The following is a 23,608-nucleotide window of genomic DNA, read 5'->3' on the forward strand; positions in this document are numbered from 1 at the left end:
GAACACTAAGGTCGTCACATGACTCACTATCACAGGGTGGAGCCCTGGAGAGAGATCGTCAGTTTCACCTGTACCTCAAGTTCTATTAGTAAGTTATGTAAGTAATGTTTCAAATGAACCTAGATATGTTTCACCTTCCCAAAAGTTTTTTTTCCAGACAGACTTTTTCTTCATTTTATGTGGTCTTCAAATATGAAAGGCAGAGTGATTTTGGCAAAAACTTGAAAATGAAAAAAAAAAGAAGTATGCCATTTGCAATAAAAATTTCATAAAATAGTTCATTTGTATTTAATGTTAATGGTTCAAAGAATGTCAGGCTGAATGGTTGTCACCTTACCAAATCTGGCCCTCTTTGCAAAAAGTTTGGACACCCCTGCTTTAAAGTAACTGCATGAGAAATTCAAGTTTATGCACGTGAAAAAATTGTGCTTGTTTTGAAGAGATTTGCCACATGCCAATGTACTTTTACTTAAAAATGTTGAATGCAGGACTTTTACCACACATCCATGAGTTTTACTTGTAAAAGAGTTTTGTTTTGTTTTTTTACACTGTGGTGTTGCTTATTTTTAACTTCTTTCACCACTGGATGGATATGTGAAGGTTTCCTAAACATGAATACCTTTTGGCTGAGATAACACTTGTATTATTTCCTTATGAATTATGTAATCTAATCATAATATGGATTAATAGCATGCAGAATCCATTTGTATGTGCAGCAAGTTAATTTTTATCTCTTCCAATTGTTATAATCACTTGAGATAAAAGTCACATCCTGAGTCATAGATGCAATTAAGGTTATTGCTGCCCCCCATTGGCAATAAATCAGCATTGCCGTTCAGGATGAATCACATTCAATGCTCATATTCAAAATGTGCATATACGACCATTAACTCCAAGTACTGCAAGCACTTTAAAAATAAACAAACTAATAACAGCAATATCTGACATTATAATATCTAATCTCCAAATAAACAATGGAGACGAGAATAAAAACAGCACAAAATTGTATTCATTCTTTATTTCAGGTAATCACAATTATATATTTAAATAGAAAGAAGGACAATAAGCTAAAATATACAGAAGAATTGGGTTTACAATCTTTTCTTTCCCTAAATTTTCCTTTAAAGAAAAAGTGTACTGTGATAGTAACATTAAAAATATTGAAACAGTATAATGTGGAACAGGTAAACAGCGTAATAATAACAGTTTATTTTATAGTCAGTCAATATCAAGAATTTTTTTACAAAAAAATTAAACCATTATTACCACAGTTTAAAAGAACTGATAGTAATGATGCCAATATTATGCTGTTAATCATTTATGAAAGGTTTTTATTTTTATTTTTTATTATTGCTCAGAAAATATTCACTAGTGAATTCAGACATCTACCATATACATTTATTTTACAATCACAGCAACAGGCAACACATTCACTCAGTGTAACCACTGGAAGTAGCTTTGTACTCAACTTATCTGACCATGTTAGGAAGACATGATTTAGCTATGCTCCAACCAAAAATCCAAAGAGCTTAGACTTAGACCCTGTTCCTAAATTCACATTTAGACCCTGGCATTTATGAACTCTGTGTCAGAAATACTTTCTCTTCATTGAGACTGGTCTTGTCCCTCGGCAGAACAGTTAGACGTTTAACTTTCCTCACAGTGTAGCATCACGCTGAAAACATTCGCTTGTTGGCAAGCTTGCTGTAGCTTGCACAGCCTACCACAAACCTTCATGAAACGGCTCACACCAGACCAAGCAATAAAAACAGCTTAATAGTAAAATAAGGCTCCAGCTGTAACTAGAAACTGAGTTCATTGTCAAGTACACCAGCTGAACACTTTTCTATTTATTACTTAGTAATTATGTTTTTGAAAGTCAAACAGTTAATTGTTCTACTACTCTTATGTTCAAATAGGAATTGGTTACCTAATACTCTGCTGTTCAGCCTGCAAGGTGCTCAGGAGTAGAAAGTAAGCACACTCTTGTGGTTGCCTCTAATGAGCAGTGTTGGTGGAAGGTCCTTTGTCAGAATGTCCAGCCAGGCCATGTAGAGGAAATCAGAGATGGATTCCTTTCGAGCGATGGGCATGCTCCTGCAGGGGCGTAAGGGTACGCACAGTATGTTAGACTCTGTTGCTTACTGCACTGGACACTTTCAATGTTATTCAGCCAACAGGTACTTATACTTACACAATGATCAGATTGGCTGATTTGGAGTTTTTCTGAAGCACCTCGTTCAGCCGTATCTGGAGGTTGGTCTGTAAAACAGCGGTGTGAACTGTTTAACACGCGACTTCCAAGCCAAACTAATGCATTATTATAGCTATGCTGTGTATAACATCTTAATTTAGTGTCGGTGCTTATACCTTCTCCTCAAAGTTGTTCAGTTCTTTGTCAGTGATTTTCCAGGGCTGCTCTTTCTGAATGGCCTCAGCCTCAGCAGTGTCTTTAGACCCTTCACGCAGACGGAAAGGCTCAATCATGTCCTCAAACTCCTGCAAGCTGGAGGGAAGTAGATAAGAACATGAGCTGACTGTGGATAATATTCTTTTTATTTAAATCATTTAATATTTTTTTACATTGTGAGGTGATAAAATGTTATTATTACTCTCACACCATCTGGTCTGCTTGTCACTATTACAGTAGAAAAAAAAATGTAGTTACCTGTCAGAGCTGGGTCTGACATGGATGTCATCGACGACGTTGATGTCAGTGCAGTTAATTCTGAATTTCTCCAACAGATGCTTCATCCTACAAAACAGATTATCCCAGACTGGTTAACTTTCATATAAATGTTAATTATTATAATTAATATTATCTTCATAGAGTGACAAAAAAGTAATTCAATAATCTAAACATATGTGTAAATTTGTTATAAAACAGATTGTTTGTCCATATTTGAACTAACAACACACATATCATTGTATTGTATTCTTGTCCATACTGAAAACATCATTCAAACATTCACAGTGTAGGCTGGAAAAAGTATATGAACCCCTTGGCTAAGGGCATCAACAAAATCAAACTGGAGTCGGGAGTTATCAAACCTGGAGTTCAGTCAATGGAATAAAATTTAAGGTGTGGGTTAGAGACACAAGAAACATCTGCTAATGTGAACCAATCCTCACCGAAAGAAGATCTCAGAAGACTTGGGATCTGTTAATTCCCAAGTTTATCGGGATATCCTACAGGGAAATGTCAGGGTGACTGCCCACCTGCAGAGGCTGCGTGAAGCAGCAGGACAATGACGCTAAACATTAGTTAAGTAAACCTACCTAATGACTTCAAACAAAGAAAATCCACCTCTCCAAGTCAGAGCCCAGACCTTAATCCAGTAACAATGCTGTGGAATAACCTCAGAGAGCCACCCACACCAGACATCCTAAAAATGTGTCTGAGCTGAAGCACTTCTATAATGAAAATAATGGTCCACAATTCCTCCTGATCACTGTGCAGGTCTGATCAGCAGCTACTGGAAGAGCTGGTTTGAGGTTATTGGCGCCAAAAGAGGTTCAACCAGTTATTAAACCCAAGGGTTTATTTACTCTTTCCACCAGTGCTGTGAATGTTTTGATGGGTGTGTTCACCAAAGACACAAAAGATTATAATTGTTTGTGTGATACTAGCTTAAGCATATTGTGTTTGTCTATAATTGTGAACAAGAAAGAAAGATGTCATCCGCTTGTTCTTGTCAATGTATCTGGGTTTTTGCTAATTCTGCCAACTTCCACCCATTAAGCTATAATTGATATTGAAATACTCACTCCTGTTTGTCCAGCTCACTGCGTTCAGGCTGCCCGGCGATGAAGATCCTTAATTTACAGTCTTTCCACTTCTTCCTGGTGGTGAGGATGTAGGGGAGCAGCAGGGTAAGACCTGGGAGAGGGAAAATGCATTTCTTTTTCCAGCTGTAACACCAATAGAGTTGGTTTTATTATATAAAATATGTCTTTGTATTTCACATTTTCCATGGTGGTTAATGTTTGTGCACCTGTCAGTTCAGTCACCAAGAGATCCGAGAAAGTATGTCCATGAATTTAGTGTTGACTGTTCAGTGTTTGCATTGTTGACTAATTTACAACCTTTTTTTTTTGTTTTTATTTGATTGTCCAGGTTTATTTATTCATTCTATAGATTCTCCACATGAGGATGTGACATGTCTCTGTGCACATATCCATTACAATCTATAGGCAAGGTGCAGAGGAGAAGGCTGCCTGGGGGAACCAACACCTACCTCCATCATCAAACAGCCACCACACATCAATGGTGCCTTTAGGCTGTTTCGTCTTGAACTGAGCACTGGCCTCCAACAGTTTCTCATTCATCTTGGCAACCTGCGGGGGTGGAGGGCCGCACACTGACACTGCGAGAGAGGAAAAGATGGGAGAAAAGAGAGCTGGATGAGGGAGAGGAACTGTAGGAGGGAATGTAATTTATTGACAGAGCGTGGAGAGTTACGTCGGATGGGAAAACTAGTGCAAACCAACATTAAGAGCTGACGCTACATCAGCAGGGGCGGCCATCTCTCAGGTCTAATGTTCCAATGAGTATGATGCAGATTGTATACTAATGACCATCGCCATTTTGCCAAGATGCAGCTGAGCGGCGTGTGTGTGTGTGTGTGTGTGTTTGTGTGTGTGTGTGTGTGTGTGTGCGTGATGTAGAGACGGAGACGGATCGAGTGGAGAGGATGCAGGCACCCTCTGCTGTCTGGGTTAAAGGACTGCTCTTAAGAGATGCTCTTCAAATGGAACGAAAGGGACCATATTATTGGATTACACCCTCAGAGATATCTTTAGTGGGAACACTTGATTCAATTATATCGCAATGGGAGTGTGGAGAAGTTTCCAAAAGATGCACGTCATTGGTCTCATTTGTTAAATGTCTGTTATTTTATTTTTTGTCTGAGTGGAATTGTGAGTGCGTGGAGGAGACTGAAATAGATACCTTGGTTTTTTTCCCACATATTTAAAGACTCATACTCATCTGCTGATGCAACCTTTGCTTTAAATACCTTCATGCTGAGGCCTTTCTGAAATGTCAGGTGAGATTTGAACGGACAGAAACAACCACTACATAGATACCTCTGGTCGTGAGCACTTGCGTAGAGGATTTCCTGGACTTCCTAAACATTCCTCTTGATTTCCCTCCATTTGGCATCATTTCATTGTCCAGCTCCTGTTGCTCCCTCGCTGCCTTTAGCATGTCCTCTGAAAGACAGAATCAGATTTCCGGTTAATAATCAATATGCAGTCATGGTGAATTTGTGTTACATTAGCAAGGATTCAATTCGCTTTTGAAAAGATATATACAGAGACACGGCTGTGAAGAGGCAGTAATTTCAACATCTTGTCTGTTGACTACCTGACCTTTTTTATAAATATTTTTCTAATCTACAGAACAAAGTGTCCACACCTATATTATTTAATATAAAAGTTGACACACTACATCGGCACTGTCATTATAAATGGCATTTCTTAAAAATGCTATTATGATTATACAGCCTTCTTTTTTTTATTCTCTGCTATGTTGTATTAATGTTTGCTGCTGTTTCAAGGGCATTTATTTCCTGTCGCTGTGTTTCATCCTTCTGCTTCACCTAGCTTTTGTGCAGCTTGCTTGAAAAGAAGTGATGTTAAAGTAGCGCAGGAGTTCCTGTAGATTAAAGCACATGGGCTCAAATACAAAAAGTCACACTGACCTTCTGCTTCGACAATGTGCGACACATCGAGTCCCTGGTTCATCCTCAGAATCAGTGTCCCATACTCAAAGTCAAACGCATCACTGTCAAAAAGAGAAGCAGGACACCAGCTCAACACACAGATCTCCTATCTACGTTTAATTATTGTGTGTGTTCTGTCAGTGACTTACTGCAGTATTCCCACATAAGTCTGCACGGCCTCTCTGCCTGCTGTCCTCCAGTTTCTCTTGAAGCCCATCATTAATGTGTTGGGCTTCATACGGCCGAGACCAGAGGCCTTTAATAAAAAAAAAAAAGAACGACATCCATAGCATGAAGATAAAATCCACAATCAGAAGGAGCCGTTAACTGAAGCAACACAGACACCGTGTTACCCTGGGGTTGTAAACCCTGGCGTCTTCATTAACTCAAGGAAAAAAACAAAACAATCTCCAACAAGTTTCAAAATGCTCTAGACAAGATGGCTGGGAAGCTGTTTTACTGCCAGAAGTTATGACCAGATCACTCAGCAGATCTTATTTTGTCTGCAGGGGCTCATCCAATGCAGTGTTAATCAATTATAGCTTTTAATCTGCCGTGCTGTTTGAAGTAAGCATTCCTGACAAGGAACCGCAGCCTTATCTGGAGAGTGCGATAGCCAGAGCCATAAGACTGTTTCCTCATTAACTCTCTCCTCTTCTCCCTTCTTCACTAATGACCTGACCACACCCTTATGACAGGTCCAGGTCAGTGTCATAACATAGCAATAGATACTCTGTGTTGTGAGGGAGAAACAGGTCAATAAAACCTGATCAAAACTCCAGGTTACACATTAATCATATGGATTTTATCTGGGTTGTTTTTTTGTTTATTGTTTTTTTGTTTTTCACTCGTATAAATCATGATCACACTGACCTGCAACAGGCTCTCAGTCCCGTCCCTGAACTCCTCACAAGCCACAGCAGCGTAAAATGCCTTGCGCTTAGTCTTCTTAAGCCATTGCTGGTTCTTCTCCATGCCGGAGTTCATGTCTTGGAGAACCTCCGATCTCGGGCCCTGTGGAGATCACAACATACAGCACTTTGAGAGTGGATGTGTTTGTGTGAGTGTGGCCGATATCCCACATACACCCTTTTCATATTCAGAGGACACGAGTGACCCGAAACTTTAGTCTCAGGTATCCAGACGGTTGGCATTTCCCTCATCCCTGCTTGATATTTGCTTGATTACCCACTGCATGTGAAGTCTGCAGTCTGCACAATTTAAATTTGCTTGATGTGACGAATCTCCATCGAAATAGAAGGTTGATATTTAAATAAACAGTTGGGGAAGACGATATGCTCGGCCTTGGTTTTATCCATGGTTTTACATTTGCAAATAATGAGATTACGGTATAATCTTACCACAAAGACTTCACAGGTGAGACAGAGTCCATAGTTCTTAGAGAAGGAGTGAGCCAGGTCTAGGAGAGCTGGTCTGCTCCGTGCTGAACCCGTCAGTGCTAAGATCTGAGGCCTGAGACGGAAAAACAAGAATCTGTTACAATCCCACTCTGTATTTTGGGACCTAATACTGTCAAGGATGATTTTGTACAAGTTGTATTGTATTCTTTTCGAAAATATATATTTGTACCCCACAGTGATGCGCTGCAGACTTTTACCTGAAGTTCTTGACATGATCCTCTACAGCAGTCAGAGACAGCGCGTTGCTAACTGCACTCACAAATGTCACCGCCTGTGTGGACGAACCCCAGTTCACATCTGGAGAGAAAATAAGAGTCAGAATAGGTCAGGTCTAACAATGCAGGCATCCACAATGTACTACCAAGCATGCGAACACAGCTCACCTGGCTTCTTGACTGTGACGTAAATGTAGAGGAGGATTTCAATGGCGTAGGTGAGGAGAGCAGCCCACCAGTTGATAACAAACATAACAATACAGCAGAGTAATGCGCCAAACAGGGACAGCCACATGTTGTAGTACTTGTATGCTGGTCTCCAACCTGGGGAATGCATAACAGAAGAAAGACCGCATTAAGTAACTGCAGTGGGGAGGTGATGGGGAAACAGATCGTACAGAAACAAATCAAAATCTAATTATCTAATGCAACTCAGTTTGTCCAAGGTAACATCTTAAATCAGGTGCTTTTTGCGACAGTGCCATGTTTTATAATATATTCACGGTCACACAAAAGTGAGGAATCAGTGGATGGAAGCGAGCAGAATTACCTCAGGCTACTGGCAGAATTTTTCATTTATAAGCTACTTTGTCTGTAGAGACCCACCTGGAGACTTGGCGTAGGACGCGTGGAAGCAGGAGAAGTTGATGAGCGCATAAGATGCCAGGAAGAAGTTGGAAATGATAGGAGCAATGGTGTTGAGGTTACCTACGTAGACCAAAAAAAAAAAAAAAAACAACCTTTCAAACTTGGTCATTCAAAGCTTGAAATGAAATTGAAGCTAAAACATAAGATGTTTGTTCTAGTAAGGATGTGAGGATGTTACGACCAGGCCATTGAACTGACCAATGAGAATGAAGGCCACAGAAATGATGAAGGTGAGGATATAGCCACGGATTGGCTCGTTATTCTTGCCGTATCCCTTGGCAAAGAAATACAGTGCCTTGTAGATGTTGTCTTTGCACAGAGCCTGAGGAGAGACAGAGGTTGAGTTAGAAAAGTCTCTTTTGTTTTCAGGACTTGAGAGTCATAATCTAGCGGTATCTCAGCGGAGAAAAATATGGCGAGCGACTGACCTGGAAGACTTTGGGAGCACTGACAAGTGAAGCCAGGGCTGAAGAAAGGGTAGCTGAGAATGTTCCAGCGATGATGAGGGGACCAAACCCAGACACCATGGTCATCACCTGTACCAGAGGCGAGGGGAGGAGAGGAGAGCGTTAGAGGTGAAACAAACCCCTTGTTGTGTGCAGAGATCAGGGTTTGGAGGCTGCGTACCTGGAAGTTGTTCATCGAGCCAAATTTGCATTTTTCTACTTCGCACGAAGAGAAATTATAGCCGAGCTCACAAGCAAGTGATGACGAACCATTACAAAACGACCCAATAGGAATGGCGTCTGTTATGTTTCCCGTGGCGTCGCGGATAACAGTGGCAGCTGAACAATTAGAGAAGAGAACAGATGCACTGATTACATTTCAAAGTCCAACAACCTCATGTTTGATAAGGACAAATTCTAGCTTAATGATCTCTTGGCGTGCACAGGCTACTGCATGTATGACCACAGTTTCTACCACAGGCTAACTCTCTTGTCAGGTCATGTTTTTATATAAATGACACAAATGTAAAGTTACGCATTGGAGTCGAATTTCATGAATTATTGTACTTACAGACACACAGGGCCACACCCAAGTAGGTGATACCAGTGATCAAGATGGCCAGCAAGGTACCTTTGGGAATGGCTTTTTGGGGATCCTGTAAAATAACACAGATCTCTGTTAGAATATATTAAAAACAGTTTCAGATACTATCCCATCTACAAAAATGCATTTTTTATTAACTCCAGCCTTTTTTCTTTTTTTTCCCCCCCAGCAACCTATGTACCATAGCAGCTAATGATTCCTATTCATTGCTCAAAAGCAATGACCCTCTGTGTGAAAACTTACCCGCAAGTCTCCAGAGATGTTGGCTCCAGCCAGGATCCCCGTTGCAGCAGGGAAGAAGATGGAAAACACCGAAAAGAACGACTCGTTGTCTCTAAAGGATGGAGTGAAATTCTCCAAGAAGATTTTTGCTGTGAAAAGGAAAGTGAGAGAGGGAAGAGAAATGAACAGGGTTAGAGAAAATTAGGTGAACAGTGCTTTGTGAACGAGTCAAATGTTTTTTTTGTGAAATGATTGGGAGAGTGTGTCTTACCATTATAATTGAAGAAGCCTTTGGATTTCTTATCAGCGGTCGCAGGGATGAATGTTCCAACAAATACATTCACTATGGCCACCAGCAAGATGATGAGAAGAACAATCTGTGCCTGTGGGGACCAAAGAGTTAAATTCATTTAAGTTATGGTTGCAATGTTTTACCACAACAAGCCCAGAGATTGGCAAACAACCAGCTATGATGTTCGTCTCTCACCTTGGCCTCCCATTCCATCCCAGCAACTGATATGGCCAACAGCAACACCACTGTAATACACCCGACGATTCTGATGTCGTTTATTTCATCCACCATGAGGAGGGCGTTCTCCTGTTTGTGGCAGAAGGCAGGAAGCAGGCATGGATAAGTGTGTATGGTCAAATATCTCAGAGTGAGGCGTTCCCACAATTCCCTCCACAGTCACCCGATCATTGTTACGTCACACACCTTGAGCAAGTCCACCACGGTCTCAGCGAACCCCACCACGTACATGGCTACAGCCACTGCATTGGCAAAGGCAAAAATGAGACCGATCGACCCACCGAACTCTGGCCCCAAACTGCGAGATATCAAGTAGTAAGCTCCTCCTGAAATAGACAAAATGAAGCACACACGTACAGTGGTGGATGATTAATCACCACATCACTGATTCATTGATTTAATGTCTGGACAGGTTAAGTAGGCTGTAAAACAGAGAAAGGGCTTCAAGAGGTGACATTGAGGTGCAGGTTTCAGCCTTGTGTCTTCATCCACACACACAGACACACACACACACACACACACACACACATACACGCACACACACCGTCCTCCTGGTCATTCCATCCTCTCACTAAAAGATTTTGTGTCAGAAAGAGTGTGTGTGTTATCTCAAGCTATATGAATTTATAAATAATACTTTAACTGCCTGTGCCAGTGACAGTAACTCTACTGCTGTATGAGTTATGAAAATTATGAGTGAGTTCAAGTAAGGTTAGTCAATAGTTGAATGAAGTTAGTTTGTTACTCCGCTTTTGTGTTGTGTGTGTTTACCTACCTCCTCTGACTACTCCATTAGTACAAATGGCAGACATAGAGAGACCCGTGATGGTGGTGACCACACAGCTGAGAGCAATGACCACAATTCCCAGCCCTGAAATGCAACACATGTAACAGCTTTAAATTATTATTTTTTAACAACAACTCGCTCATCCATTATATTTACGCGGTCTGTCATAAAACATTATGACTGTGAAAAGAAACCCTCCTCCCCACAGTCACCTTTGAGCACAGTGACAGCCCAGGTCCTGGAGGAGCCTGGGGGGCAATAAGTTATAGCTGTCTGCTGTACCTGCCCTGCCAACTGCCTGTGGCTTTCTCTGCTTCTCAAAACCATTTAGTTACGCCTCCTGAACAAAAGCGGCTTGGCGATCAATAGGTTCTTAAGCAATGAACACACTCATGAAGCCATTCACACAGATTCCCCTTTCTCTCTCCCCTCTATCTCTCTCACACACGCTGCTCATGGAGGTTTGGCTCTCAGAACAGACCTTCAGCAATTGTAGGTTATTACAGGAGCTCACAAAGGCTAGTTAAGTTGAATCTGCCCCAGTTCAATCACCCCCTTTGCTAATGAGAGGAGGATATAATCCTTTAATTGTCCCTAGTCCCTAGAAATAATGGTAGCACCACCCTAATTAGCCCTTAAAACATGTAGGACGTGTAGGATCTGCCTGCTGTTGCTGCAGACAGTATCATCCTATCATCATCACTGATGAAGAGGGACTGCAGTGACAGGCAGACTCAGTCAAGGCAAATCAGGTTTATTTACATCACATACAAAATCTATCAGGCTTTTTTTTTAAGGCCGCATTAGCAACAGTTTCTAACCTACCCTGAGCTGTGTGAGAGGAAAAGGAAAAACTATGTATTCTCATGTTTCCTGTCTGACCAACGTGTATCCTTGTCTCACTCACCCCAGCCTGCCTGACCAAAGACCCAGGACAGACGGATGAACAACATGACACCCCAGATGTTCAGCATGCATCTCACCTGTGAAAGAGAAGAACAATGTAAATGTGAAAGGGTCATGATTTATTAACATGTCAACTGAGGGATAGAAACACGGTAACATGTTTTTTTTTTTTTTTATCTTATCGTCATGACAGCAGCAAATATGATCAACCAGCAGCTCTTCTCCCAGACTCTTGGTCTAGAAAACCCCACTTGGCCCCGCAGTGTTATTAACACACATGGAGCCTTGTCTTGCCAGCTCACTTTATGTAGAGTGACCCTGCTTCTATAAAGCTGAGGGGACCCGACATAACTCACCAGGACGCCCCTTATCCAGCCAAACTTTACAGCTCCTTTGTTGCTGTCAGTGGGAACGGCAGACTCCAGGTCATCAGAGGGGGTCCCGTCACTCCCCTCACCGTCGTCCTGCACAGTATCTGGCACAGAGATCGCTCCATTCTGTTGGGAAAATGTAGAGGCAAATATAAAGGAAAGGAAACATGTCAATTTCTATATTGATGATGATTGTGCTTTTAGCAATTCTGGTCTTAATATTTGTTTGTCAGTTGTCATTATTAAGCAGCTAATAGTGTCATTATCATTATCAAGAAGGTCCGCCCTCTGCTTTTATGAGCTCTCATGGGGAGAAAGCAACTTTTTTTGTGTAGGATGTGTGTTCGGATTCTCTGTAACACACAGGAGAGGACGTAGAAAGGAAACAGTGGGGATTTCATTTGGATGAAGATTGATAAAGAGTCATAATGTTGTTGTGTGTCTGTCCTTGAAAACCGAAGGGAAAAATGGAGAGAAGAAGACAAACCTTATTTTTACTCTGTATGAAGATGAATACTGGAATGTTAAATAACTCTCCTGTCTGACATTCATACCCTTACATCTGATTCAGTTCGACTCTCTTTGATGCGTTTCATTGCCATTTACTGAGAGAAAGAGATCTTGGCAACAAATCATCAGCCTTTCAGCTGCAGTGGCGTGGAGTTTGTAATTAGCTTACACCAAATTATACAAGTGAGCTATTCAAATATTAGACTACTTGAAACATGTCAATTCCCATCGTGGGTCATTTCTTAATTTAAAACAAATTGCCAAATATGTCTACACGAAATGAAATGTAGTCATTTTCTGTTGTTTAAATCAAGCAAAGTGATCAAACTAATTTTATTCTTTGGCAGCAAAACTATGAGAATCAATGGCTCATGGTGAAACATATATCTTGCAATCTGTCTTAAACTGAAATGACACATAATGTCTTTCTTAATTTTCTGCTGAGGTAGACTGCTAAAAACAATCATGATCTAGTTCAACCTATAAAACCCAAATGACCTATAACCCTATCTCTTTTGCAACACAAGGCAGTATAATGGCCTAATAAAAAGCACTAAAAACTCCTAAGTGTGTGAAGTTTGTTGAATGCTGTCGAGTTCCAGCAATAACTCACGGTGTACTTTTAAGATTCACAAGTCTTTAAGGCAAAGAGATAATGACTGAACTGTGCACAGAACGAAAGTAATGATGTTGGAATGATTGACAAACTGCAAGATATCTTATTTCACTGTTTCACTGTTTCATTTTTGAGTCTTTAACCTGAGTGAATGGACAGTGTAACTGAGGAGCAGGACAAAGACTGCAGTTACCGAGTCAGTGACTTGAATTTGGGACTCAGGGGGAAAAACAGGCGTGAGCTACGTTCTGCAGAAGGTGAGGTGAAGGACAAACATGCGTGATAGAAGAGGAAAATGGGTGCTGTAGACTATGTGTTACATTCACCAGCTTCACTCACAGACGTATCTGCACTCACCTTCTGAAACACATCATGGAGCTCCTGCAGGGATGGCCGCACAGCCCGATGACCACTCACGCTGCCCGCATTGCGATAGAAGTCGATGTTGGGCACTCGGTCCAAGGTGTCGTGTCCAAAGGCGCTGACCACCGAGGGCCGGACCGTGCGGTGTTCCCCGTTAGAGAAGTTGCTCTCCTCATAGAGAGGAGGTTCATCCAGAGTGCAATCGTAAGCGTTGTTAACATGCTCCCCTCCGTTAGACTTGAACCTCTCCATCAGGAGTGCTGAAAGGGATTCTCAGATTTAAACAGTCAAGGATAAATCAGCAGTAGTGGGTCTCGAGTCTTCAGTCATCCAACAGTGGTTTAAAAAAAGCAGATCACTGCATCAAGTGGTGCGGTTATCCTTGTTTATTGGTGCATAAACTAGACCAAAGTTAGATTGATAGAGATCTCTTGTCTTCTGAGCGTCTTGTGAGTAAACTCAGTTTGTCTCAAAGGGCCTACCTTTATACCTTGCAGGTCAGGGTCATACTCTGGCTGTCAGCTATTGGCTAATTGTCTGGATCAACCCTCAGAAAAGTGAACGAGGGGTGTCAGATATGTCCTTGCTCCATCCAAGGGGACACAAAGGCACTTGTTTAACGATTAACCAAGTCATAAACGCCAAACGAGAGATAAAGGCGCTCACTGCCTGAGTTCTGAAGAATTGATTACTAATATTATTGTCTGAAGTGCAGGGCAAGAGCACATGTTGTTCTGTGGTTGCAGTTTATGGGGCCATGGATAGTATTTCTTCAGACCTATGGGCCCTTTGGATGAATCACCGGGAAACAATCGTGGACGTTTCCACTGGCAAAAAGTAAATATAAGTAAGTAGGAAAAGTTTCAAGGTTACAGACCCATTATGATATGTATGACCGTGGAATAAAAAGATAAAGTTAATGATGATATGATAAAGAGATATATTAATTTCATAACAGATACATAAGTAATAGGATATAATTAATAGAACTAGTGTGATAACAAGAGGGAAATCAGTCTTACAGTGTTTAAGATATAGGGCCCATAAGCGCAATATAACTGATGAAATAAATGTTATCTGATAATTTTCTTTTGCCACAAAGTGTTGTGGGCTGGCAAGCACAGAAGAAAACAGCCGTATTCATGAGGAAAATTAGAGTTAATATGAGACCATGAATTACAGGAACATGCCGGAGGCACTTCTCCACAACCACATGACTTCTAAAGTGCCTTTAAAAGACCTCTTAACAGGTAAACTTCCTTATTACTGATACACCACGGTGATTTATGCACACAGTGAAAGGCGGACTGATGACTTGAAGTCTGACCTTGGATGTATTGCAGGCCTGAGAATAAAAATACTCCAGCACGTGTTTATATGTACAGATTGAAAGGAGGCAACCAATTTCACAATGCTTATCAGATGTGGAACACAGTAGTTGTTATAAATTTCCACAAGAATGATACTGACTGAGTCACAGTAAAGAAAGAAAATTTTCCACATGGGATGTAATGATCACTGCAGAACAACTCCCCTCTTCCGATCTGCCTCTGTCTCACTTCTGTCATAATCAGACTAAAAAGGATCATTTTAACAGCGAATGGTGAAATGAATCCTCATCTTTGAGTCAGATTTAGTTTATTCTGTGTTTAACACGGAGCGAGGTCGTTTCTTTGTGTTACATTGCAGCTGTCTTAGTGCAGTCAGACATCCTGACTCTCCCAGAGTCTGGACTTGAGATTAAGGTGATTCCCTTTCATCATTGGGCCTGCTTGACTTTTGTCTGCTCTGCTCGAGTAAATCCAGAGTTTACAGTGCTCCTCAGAGATCTGTTGAGCCTATATGGTGAGTCTGTGGCAGCAGGTGCGTATGCTCCGATCTGTACAGAGAACAGGAGAATCTGCACTTTAGTTAATGTCCAAAGGGCTCGAAAGAGGCTGGAAAAAAAATCCCTTTGCAGCATTTATCAAACCTCGCTCTGCTCACTGTGATGTGAAACGTGATTAAGTACAAAGCAGCAGATACCAGCAGACAGGATTCCTGATACTACATCTTAAAGGGCTGCAATAAATAAAAGCATGGGTAAACCCTATAGCTCATCTCAGCTATTGGCCCAGTCAGCGTAGGCCTGCTAATCGTATCTGTCAATCAGAAATTAAATGAAATGCCCCCAATCAAGCATGATATTTTTTTTATATAGAGAAGCTTACCGTTGGACTGTGGCCTGCTCTCTCATAAGCACCTTTTTGAAAATTTAGCTAAACAAATCTAATTTAAAATTCAACATGAATTTGATTTTGTTGATTTTCAAAAATCATGAATATTAAAATGAAAAAAAAAAACAAAACTCTCCTGTATGTAGTTCTCTTGTATACTTGCTAAGAGAAATCTTTGGGTAAGGTGGATCCCACTATGTTTGGAATTTTTCAAATTCGAATGTTACTGTTATATTAACTTGTCTTTTGTAAAATGTTATATTCCTTATTTAACTTATATTCTAAAGAAACATTCACCTGCAAATAACCAACAAAAGTTGAGTTGATTAAAAGTAATTTATTAAACATAATAGCTTTATAATCATTAATGATGGTTATAAAACATCATACACGCCATGATAGGTAATCACTGACCTATCTGCTTCTAGAGGCGTTAACATGGTTAAGTCTAAGATGAAACACAGGCTCTGCTCAGGATTCAGATGTGACATGAGGGTCCTGACTTCAAATATCAAGTTGTCTCTAGCTCATTTCTTAATGCAAAGCAACCAGCGCAGGAATTTGCAGATTTGTGACCTTGTTGGCACAGCATGATCAAGAAAAATTAAGTGACATAAAGGCTAAAGCATAAAATAAAGTTTTTTTTTAATAAAAATAGATAAATAAAAAAAAAATCACCACTTCACTGACCCGACTGCCTCAAGCTATTTTTGGAAGTTGCTGCTCTAAAAGTATCATTAACTTTAGATTACAGCACTTTGAGAGCTATTTGGATTGCTTCAGTAATAAAAGGCCTATTGTATCTCCAGGTCTTGTCACAACAAATCAAGGACATAGCTTGTGAGGTTCGAAGACCGCAACTAATAAAACTGATGACTGATTATCAAATGCTAAGGGTCACCATTTAGCTGACTCATTGTCTCATACAGTGTAAATGAGATTCTTTAAGCACGGTGCTATTTTCTGTAAATCCAATAGCAAACGTGTAATTACATTTTTTTCCTAATTACTTTTATGCCAACAAAAGATGAGTATTTCTAATGATTCTGGTTTATTGCTGAAGGAATGCAGAAGGATATAATTTTACATATTGTGTGCAGTGCAACTGTAACAGCAGGCCCAAATAATTCTTCCTCTTGTATGAAAAGACGAGTAGTTGTCTCTACATTATGTCCAGTCAAAGAAGGGAAAGTGGTTTATGGAATTTCAAACACACAACCTGACTGCACTATATGAAAATACAATGCAAAGCAGCCATATTTGTTAAAATTTAATAGACTCATGACCCTTTGTGAGTTTTTCCTCTAAGGTTAGTGGGCTTTTAGGCTGAAGAGGAAAAGCGAAGTGTTTTTTTTTCCACTAAAAATAGATTTCAGATAAGGATGTCACATAGGTGACAGAGATAATGGTGCAATAATGATTGCATTCCTGACGAATGATGCGTTGAGGCAGGTGTGCACGGTGGCCTGGCCTCTGAGTGCAGTAGGCTCTGCAGATCAAGACCTCCCTTATCACCACAAGACTGTCAATGGATGCCTGTGTGTATCGCTTACTGCTGCTACATTAGCCTTTTTTTCCTGTCTCTTGACCATGCCTGCACATTTATGCACGTACCGTAAACTGTAGAGGAATCTGCTCTTACTAGAGTTATTGCTAAAAATTCTGATCACCTCTGTTTCTCCCGCTCTAACGCATCGCAGCAATAATGGACGACCACCGCCGGAGACTAGAGGCAGAAGCAAGAAACATTTTGAGCGTCTGCCGACTGTCACCTAAAGTGTCCTGCTCATTTGTAAAAGTGATTTCTTATTTTTTTTGTTTCACGTGCTCCTCAGATTGCAATAAGAGAACCAGAAAAGCAACAATTATGCCAACAATATTTTAAAGTGAAGAAATTCTATTTATTTCACATCATTGAATCAAATCTATATCAATGAGAAATCTCTACCACCAGCTGAGCAAGCAACAGGTCAGGAGATGTCATCCGTCATCATGATATGCCACACACACACGCGTACACACACACGCACGCACACATATACACACACACACACACACACACACACACACACACACACACACACACACACATAAACAGGTGCTCTAATGTTTCTAGATGAAGGCACATAAACCCATTGAAGGTCACAGTAAGGCAGATTCACAGCACTAAGGAGAAACCGTAGACCGTAGGAATTAGCAAAGGAACACTCAAGACTTTGACCAGTCTGCCGTATTACAGTCTCTGTTTAGTCCCGTCTTCCTCTGTCTGGAGAGAAGAGAGCAGGTGTGAACCGGTGAGGATGGCTGAGAACAGGAGGAAAAAGATGCTCACGTGCAGTGCTGACAGACATCCCACCTCTATTTTCCATGTGACCTTTTCCTCCGCAGACAGGTAGTGAGGGTTTCTCCTTGTCATTAGAAAACTAGCAGCACTGAAAGAGAGAGTTCTTCCTAGTTTCTAATCCTCATTTCCCCCACGAAAGTTCTTTGGCTTGATCGCATCAGCCGACCTTCAGACACAATCATATGTCTTCGCAGACAAAAGTAAACAGTTGTGTTTTTTTTTGTTTTTTTTTCTTTCACCCAGACATATAATTGTGGCAACACACAACGTATCATCACTCAAAACCAGCAGCAGTACAAACTCTAAAAGAGTTGTTTTTGCATCATTTAGAAACAGTAACACCATAATGTAAATCACAGTTTGTTCAGTTGCCTTTCACTGCATGACTTCAAAAAACAAGACACCACGGAAAGGACCAATCTGTACATACACAGCAGCAGCAGCAGCAGCAGCAGCAGCAGCAGCAGCAGCAGCAGCAGCAGCAGCAGCAGCAGCAGCATCCCTTTGGATTACCAACAGATTGGATTTGATTAGTCCACAAAGCACTAGTTTGACATAATACCCTGTATCCAACCAGACAGTATACATTCTTGTGCAGAACAGCTCTGCTGTGCAGAGGTGGAACCACTCTGTTTCCCATTCTGAGTTCACATGAGGAATCTTGTCCCTGAGTCTTCAAACTGTATCTGAATAATCCCACTGCACCCTAATTCCCCACCCTGTCCCGCGAGCATCCACCTCTTACCTCCTCTTATAATCTACAGACATTCAACTTGTAGGCATGGGTTAAAGGGAGCTTCAGCCATTTCCGTGTAAATTTGATGAGCTGAAATGCACACCACCCTGGCAGAAGGGCAGTGGAGGATATGACACAGCGTCTACCTCACACTTGGTTAGACACACACAACAGACATGTAGTCACATACGGTAGAGAGACTCTACACTGGCTCTGAACTAACAGTGCACGCACATTGAACAACATACACAGCTTCAGTCTCTTAGCTGAGTCTGTCACAGAGAGATGTCTTAATGGTGTGTCAGTTTCAGGTGCAATGGTTGTGCAGGGCTGTGTGTCACATGTGTTTGCGTGTGTGCGAGTGTATCTGTGTCCGTGTGTAAGCGTATGTGTATCTATAGGCGTTTTTCTATTCGCGAGGACATCTATGGATGTGTGTGTCCCTGTGTTAAGTAAGGGCGTACTCAAACGTCCCTTTCTCCAGCCCCTCAATGCCATCAGCCCAGTTGGAGGAGGGCATACTGCTGTAGGGGTCCAGCAGGATCCTGAAACACCTTACTATCAGCAGCCCCAGGAACACCAGGAGCATCCCCACGAAGGCAAACGCTGTCTTCTGCTCCAGAGTCAGAGAGTGCGCCATCATGTCGTTTCCGCTCATGGCAGCAAGGGAGTGGTTGTAGTGGACGCTAAACATGGTAAACCAACATCTAGGTGCCTCATCTCTCCTCCGATAGGGTCAGGCGTTTAGGAGCCTGCATGTTACCTGGACAGAGATTACATGATGGCTTCAGATTAGTGCTGTCTTGTCTCTACTGCAGAGAGGATCCATTTAATCAACCTATTTAAATACTTCATGCTTACACTGCATAGACTGTGAGAAACAAGGGTGTTAATATGGTAGAAGAAATACACAAATTCCACAATTAAATGTTGAACAGGTTTACAGGTATCTATAAATAGCCTTTTTTTATTTTTTGAGTGTGGTATCAAACAGATGTCCGGAGACTTTGATCTCTCTCTCACTCTGCCCCTCTGGGAATTTTGCAGAAAATTACAAAAGGCAAACATGAACAGAAGAGTGAGGGAGACTGCAGGAGAACGGGTTCGGGAATACCAGCCAATGCCATGACAGTGTGTCGCAGTGCATAGCCAGCGGTGAAACACAGGCAAAGCCGTAAGGTACCAATGAAAACGTCACATCTCATGAAGATGTGATGTCACGTATGTTATGGTTTAGAAGAAAGGGATCTCTACCTGTTGCGTGTCAGCAGATGCCTGCCGGACAGTGTAATTCCATTAAACATGATAGCGACGGTGATTGACCGAACATAATCGCAAAATTGGTGTGGTCACACAAGTGGAAGTCTGCTTCTGTCATTCTTTTCCTCCTCAAATTGTTCATATGAACACAAGCAGCAGGTGGCTCAAGTGAAAGGAAGGGAGGGAGGGAAGGGGAGGTGTGTGTGTGTGTGTGGGGGGGGGTTGGATGAGAGAGGGAGGATACATACAGACAGGGACAGGGGAATGAACAGAGAGAATTGGGAAAGACAGATGAGGGAGAAGCAAGTAGAATGATGAGGACACTGCACAAGTATGCATGGTGAGAGAGAGGAGAGGAGAGAGGGAGGGAGTGAGGTAGGGTGAAAGGAGAGACTGCATTGACAGATTTCCTTGTGTGGGATGTCTGCGAGAGAAAAAGCAGGCGTCTCACCGTCATTATCGTTCCATCCTTACAGACCTGTTGCTGCTGTTTCTTCCGAGCAACTCCTCCGTCTCGGAGCCCCCAGACATATGTCCATTAATCCATCCATTGCCAGCATCCAGGGTGTGCTAGGCTAACCCCACATCTAAACAAAAAGGTAGAGAGATGAAGAGAGGAACAGAGAAGCGAGGGAGAGGCTGGATCAAGCTATGATATATGTCTCTTCTCAGAGATACAGCTCCTCTCCTCATGCTCCCTTACTTGCTGCCTCCTACTCATTATCATTCTGTTTCTCTATCTCTCCCTCCAGAAGCACGCACGCTTGCTCCTGCTGCATGGCAACCACTTGTTAGTCTCACTCAGCTGCTCTGCTGCCTCAGTCATTCACAACATTCCCCCCCTCAGCAACACCACCACCGATGCAGCAGCATCAACAAGCAACCCGCCTCTTCTTTTTTCTTCTCTCTCCATTCTCCTCTCCCTGGCTTATTTGGCTCTTCTCAAAATGACTCCACCAAAATGTGACAGGAATATCATGGCTTAGCCAGCAGGAGAAATGCTGCCTCTCACTGCTCCTGGCCAGTAAATGCTGCTGCAAAGGTATTTTTGGTCCAGCACAGCACTATCCTCAAAGCCTGCTCCTGCTTTGATGATGTGTTTTTAATTGGTGCAGTTTGCTGTGGTCAAATTGAATTAGCCCCCTCTGCTTAAAGGCTTACGAATGCAAGCTCCCCGGACATGCGGAAGGAGGAAGAGACTGGTATTTACATAGGTTTTACTGGAGTGAATGAAAAGCAGTATTGTATGGGCAAACAATCGGCAGGTCTGTAACAGTATGCAGCAGTGAAGCGTCTGGCCGTCTGTTTTGTTGTTATGCAGCGGAAATTCATATCAGCAATGTAGTTTTTGTCACAGTGGTGCAGTGACTCGGATCTAAGGATAAGGCATGCCATGAGGGAGATGGTCATCACTAGTGTGAGATGTGCAATAATTCAAGGCTTGAAAGTGGGAAGGAGAACTCCATTTTCCTTTTCCAGTTGTAAACATCTGAAAAAATCCCAGAGAGAATTTAAACACAGAGTTTTATGACTCTGCAGTGTCTTTTGAACTGTCTTTTTTTTTTTTTTTCTTGGGTTCGTAGCAGTTTCTAGTCTTGCTGTGCTGTTGATACTTGATCCTTGGCTGTATTTGGGCAGAAACAGGTAGTGTGGCGTCGCAGTGATTTGTCGGCCAAGTCATAAATACAGTTTTATTTCACATTCATTTCAAGGATGGTTCTTGAAAATCAGATGAGGAGATGACACACTGTATGGACAATGAAACCGCTGGATGTTTTCTGGCAATACCCTCATGTCAATTTAAAAGACAAGGTCAAAATGGAAAACTGTTGGGTCATAGCATACTAGTGATAAGGTCAAGTTACAGAAAGTCTGAATCCATTACAGTGAATTAGCTGTTGGAAAGGATTTCATGAATGTGAAAATTAACAGAAGTTGAATGACTTTATATTAGAACATTTGCCTCTGAATCACCTTTATCACATCTGTCAACAGTCGAAACATGCAAATGTGCTTTTACCTGTGTGTCGAGGTGTGCTGAATATCTTTGGATTCTTTTGGTTTGGAAGAGGAACTGCTGAGATGATCTGAATCTGTTGCATAAAGCATATTAGAATATTACGTAGTGTCCACAGGACATAGGGATAAAGATTGTTGAACTTTTATCTCGACCAGACAACAGGTCAGGAACAAAACTGATACTGAGAACTATAAAACTATGAATCTATGAACTGCTCTCACAGTATCCCCTTTAAAGTTAATGAACTCTACACCACACCCTTGTGTGATAATACAATCTGCACAAGAAAGTACAAAGACAGATGTAGTGAAATTACCAAGATTTTAAATACTTTATTAGGGCTCCATCAGCCTAACCGCAGCAATTACTAACTCTCTTGGGGCCCACAACTTAATTAAATTTACATGGTCCATTGTAAGTTAAGTTTTCATTTTAAAAGGATGGTCTAACTTTTTAGAATAAATATAATAATCTACGATATTGTTATCAAAGGTATAATGCTAAGGCGACCGTGCACATCACGATATGCAAGATAAGAGAAATAAAGCTGTGGTTGCAATTAAAGCATCTCCTAGTGTGATCAGAGAGAAACTCATGGTCTTCAGTAAGATAATGATAGCCATATCAATCATATGCAAGTTCAGGGCCAGGTTCATACTGCGCTATTTTGTGGTATTCACACAATGACTTTAATATTGTCATTAGTTGTAAGTTTCTCTGCTATAGCTTGGAAAAAGTAGCTTACTTTTCCGATTGTGTTTTTGTTTGGTTTGTTGTAAAGACAACATGATGTTTCAGTGGATAATATTTAAGTTTTAAGTGTTTCCAAAGAAGCCAAAGCAAAGAAGTCTTTTTTGGTAACTACTGATTATGTGAAATCAGATCCAAATGCTGACTGTGGTTTCCACAAAAAGATAAAAATCTACATCTTGAAATTGTTGCTACTGCTGATAGGAAATGTAGGAGTCACATTTCAATTCAAATCTATTGGGGAAGCTCCAACATTAAAAATGCACGCATTATCATATAGATTTTTGGCATATGATGATGAAATATTAATGTACTGTAATGTAATTTCATAAATCATGTGCAGCAACTTAGGTTGACTGACTGTTCTTTGTTTGTGAAACCAAGTTGCAAGGTTATTTTGCAGCCGACTTAGTAATGTTGCAGCATTTATCTGTAGGAAGTATGCTATGAAAACAGCCAGCCCTTAAGGAATGTATTATCAGTTTATTGACCTGATTTTTCATTGACAGAGTAATACGTGTACATGTTAAAGGTTAACTTCCCTTTTATGTTAAAGTTCAACCTGACCCATGGTTGTAATTGAAAGTTCAGAGAGCTGCGTTCTCCTTCATTGCACATATCAGTGGTATCTGCTCCTGAAATAAGTGAAAATGTATTTATTTTCATGAGGGAGTTGCACCACTTGTTCAGTTTGTGGATAAAGCATGCTGAAACCTAAGCAGTGAATGAATAACATTGCAAACATCTGGGTTGGAGAGGCTCACCTACAGCTGCACCAAAGATTCTGACACACATAAAATCATGATATGGACTATGCAGATGTCGTGCAAATCGATTGGAAATGAGACAATGTCCCTAAAAGTAGCTTTTAAATGGCTTAGCTTTTGATGATTTCCTCAAAATATTTATGAAAAGATT

General features: G+C 41.2%; 2 protein-coding genes across 4 annotated transcripts; both read right to left on the reverse strand.

Annotated features, from left to right (window-relative positions):
• Positions 1 to 1,056: 1,056 nt before the first annotated feature.
• Positions 1,057 to 12,023, reverse strand: slc12a1 (solute carrier family 12 member 1). Of its 2 annotated transcripts, XM_056372176.1 has the most exons (25): positions 11,861 to 12,023; positions 11,506 to 11,581; positions 10,587 to 10,682; positions 9,998 to 10,137; positions 9,770 to 9,880; positions 9,554 to 9,665; positions 9,304 to 9,431; positions 9,028 to 9,112; positions 8,638 to 8,795; positions 8,439 to 8,546; positions 8,209 to 8,332; positions 7,969 to 8,070; positions 7,531 to 7,686; positions 7,345 to 7,444; positions 7,088 to 7,199; positions 6,600 to 6,740; positions 5,876 to 5,982; positions 5,706 to 5,788; positions 5,089 to 5,214; positions 4,239 to 4,367; positions 3,769 to 3,880; positions 2,669 to 2,755; positions 2,371 to 2,506; positions 2,195 to 2,262; positions 1,057 to 2,097 (listed from the first exon to the last, which is right to left on the reverse strand). In XM_056372176.1, the coding sequence occupies exons 2-25, from the start codon at positions 11,570 to 11,572 to the stop codon at positions 1,962 to 1,964; spliced, it is 2,724 nt and encodes a 907-aa protein (XP_056228151.1). In that variant the 5' UTR covers positions 11,573 to 11,581; positions 11,861 to 12,023; the 3' UTR covers positions 1,057 to 1,961. The 2 variants fall into 2 exon arrangements, with proteins under 2 accessions (XP_056228151.1, XP_056228065.1); XM_056372090.1 differs by having other exon boundaries at positions 11,506 to 11,978.
• Positions 12,024 to 16,880: 4,857 nt separating this feature from the next.
• ctxn2 (cortexin 2) lies at positions 16,881 to 20,943 on the reverse strand. 2 transcript variants are annotated; one of them, XM_056378266.1, is made up of 2 exons: positions 20,372 to 20,943; positions 16,881 to 19,423 (listed from the first exon to the last, which is right to left on the reverse strand). In XM_056378266.1, exon 2 carries the CDS (start codon positions 19,352 to 19,354, stop codon positions 19,109 to 19,111), a length of 246 nt encoding a protein of 81 aa, XP_056234241.1. In that variant the 5' UTR covers positions 19,355 to 19,423; positions 20,372 to 20,943; the 3' UTR covers positions 16,881 to 19,108. The 2 variants fall into 2 exon arrangements, with proteins under 2 accessions (XP_056234241.1, XP_056234250.1); XM_056378275.1 differs by lacking the exon at positions 20,372 to 20,943 and adding an exon at positions 19,915 to 20,188.
• Positions 20,944 to 23,608: the final 2,665 nt, after the last annotated feature.

The sequence above is a fragment of the Seriola aureovittata genome, chromosome 1 (genome assembly GCF_021018895.1).
Source record: "Seriola aureovittata isolate HTS-2021-v1 ecotype China chromosome 1, ASM2101889v1, whole genome shotgun sequence".
In the NCBI taxonomy this organism is placed as follows: Eukaryota; Metazoa; Chordata; class Actinopteri; order Carangiformes; family Carangidae; genus Seriola; species Seriola aureovittata.

What these genes read in the sequence shown, in the direction of transcription:
- slc12a1 (XM_056372090.1), bottom strand. Translation starts at nt 11,620, where the DNA reads ATGACCCTTTCACATTTACATTGTTCTTCTCTTTCACAGGTGAGATGC. An exon ending in CGTCACAGTCAAGAAGCCAG is followed by an intron (nt 7,445 to 7,530) that starts GTGAGCTGTGTT and finishes TTTTCTCTCCAG; the next exon opens with ATGTGAACTGGGGTTCGTCC. An exon ending in GATCATGTCAAGAACTTCAG is followed by an intron (nt 7,200 to 7,344) that starts GTAAAAGTCTGC and finishes TTTCCGTCTCAG; the next exon opens with GCCTCAGATCTTAGCACTGA.
- ctxn2 (XM_056378266.1), bottom strand. Translation starts at nt 19,354, where the DNA reads ATGTTTAGCGTCCACTACAACCACTCCCTTGCTGCCATGAGCGGAAAC.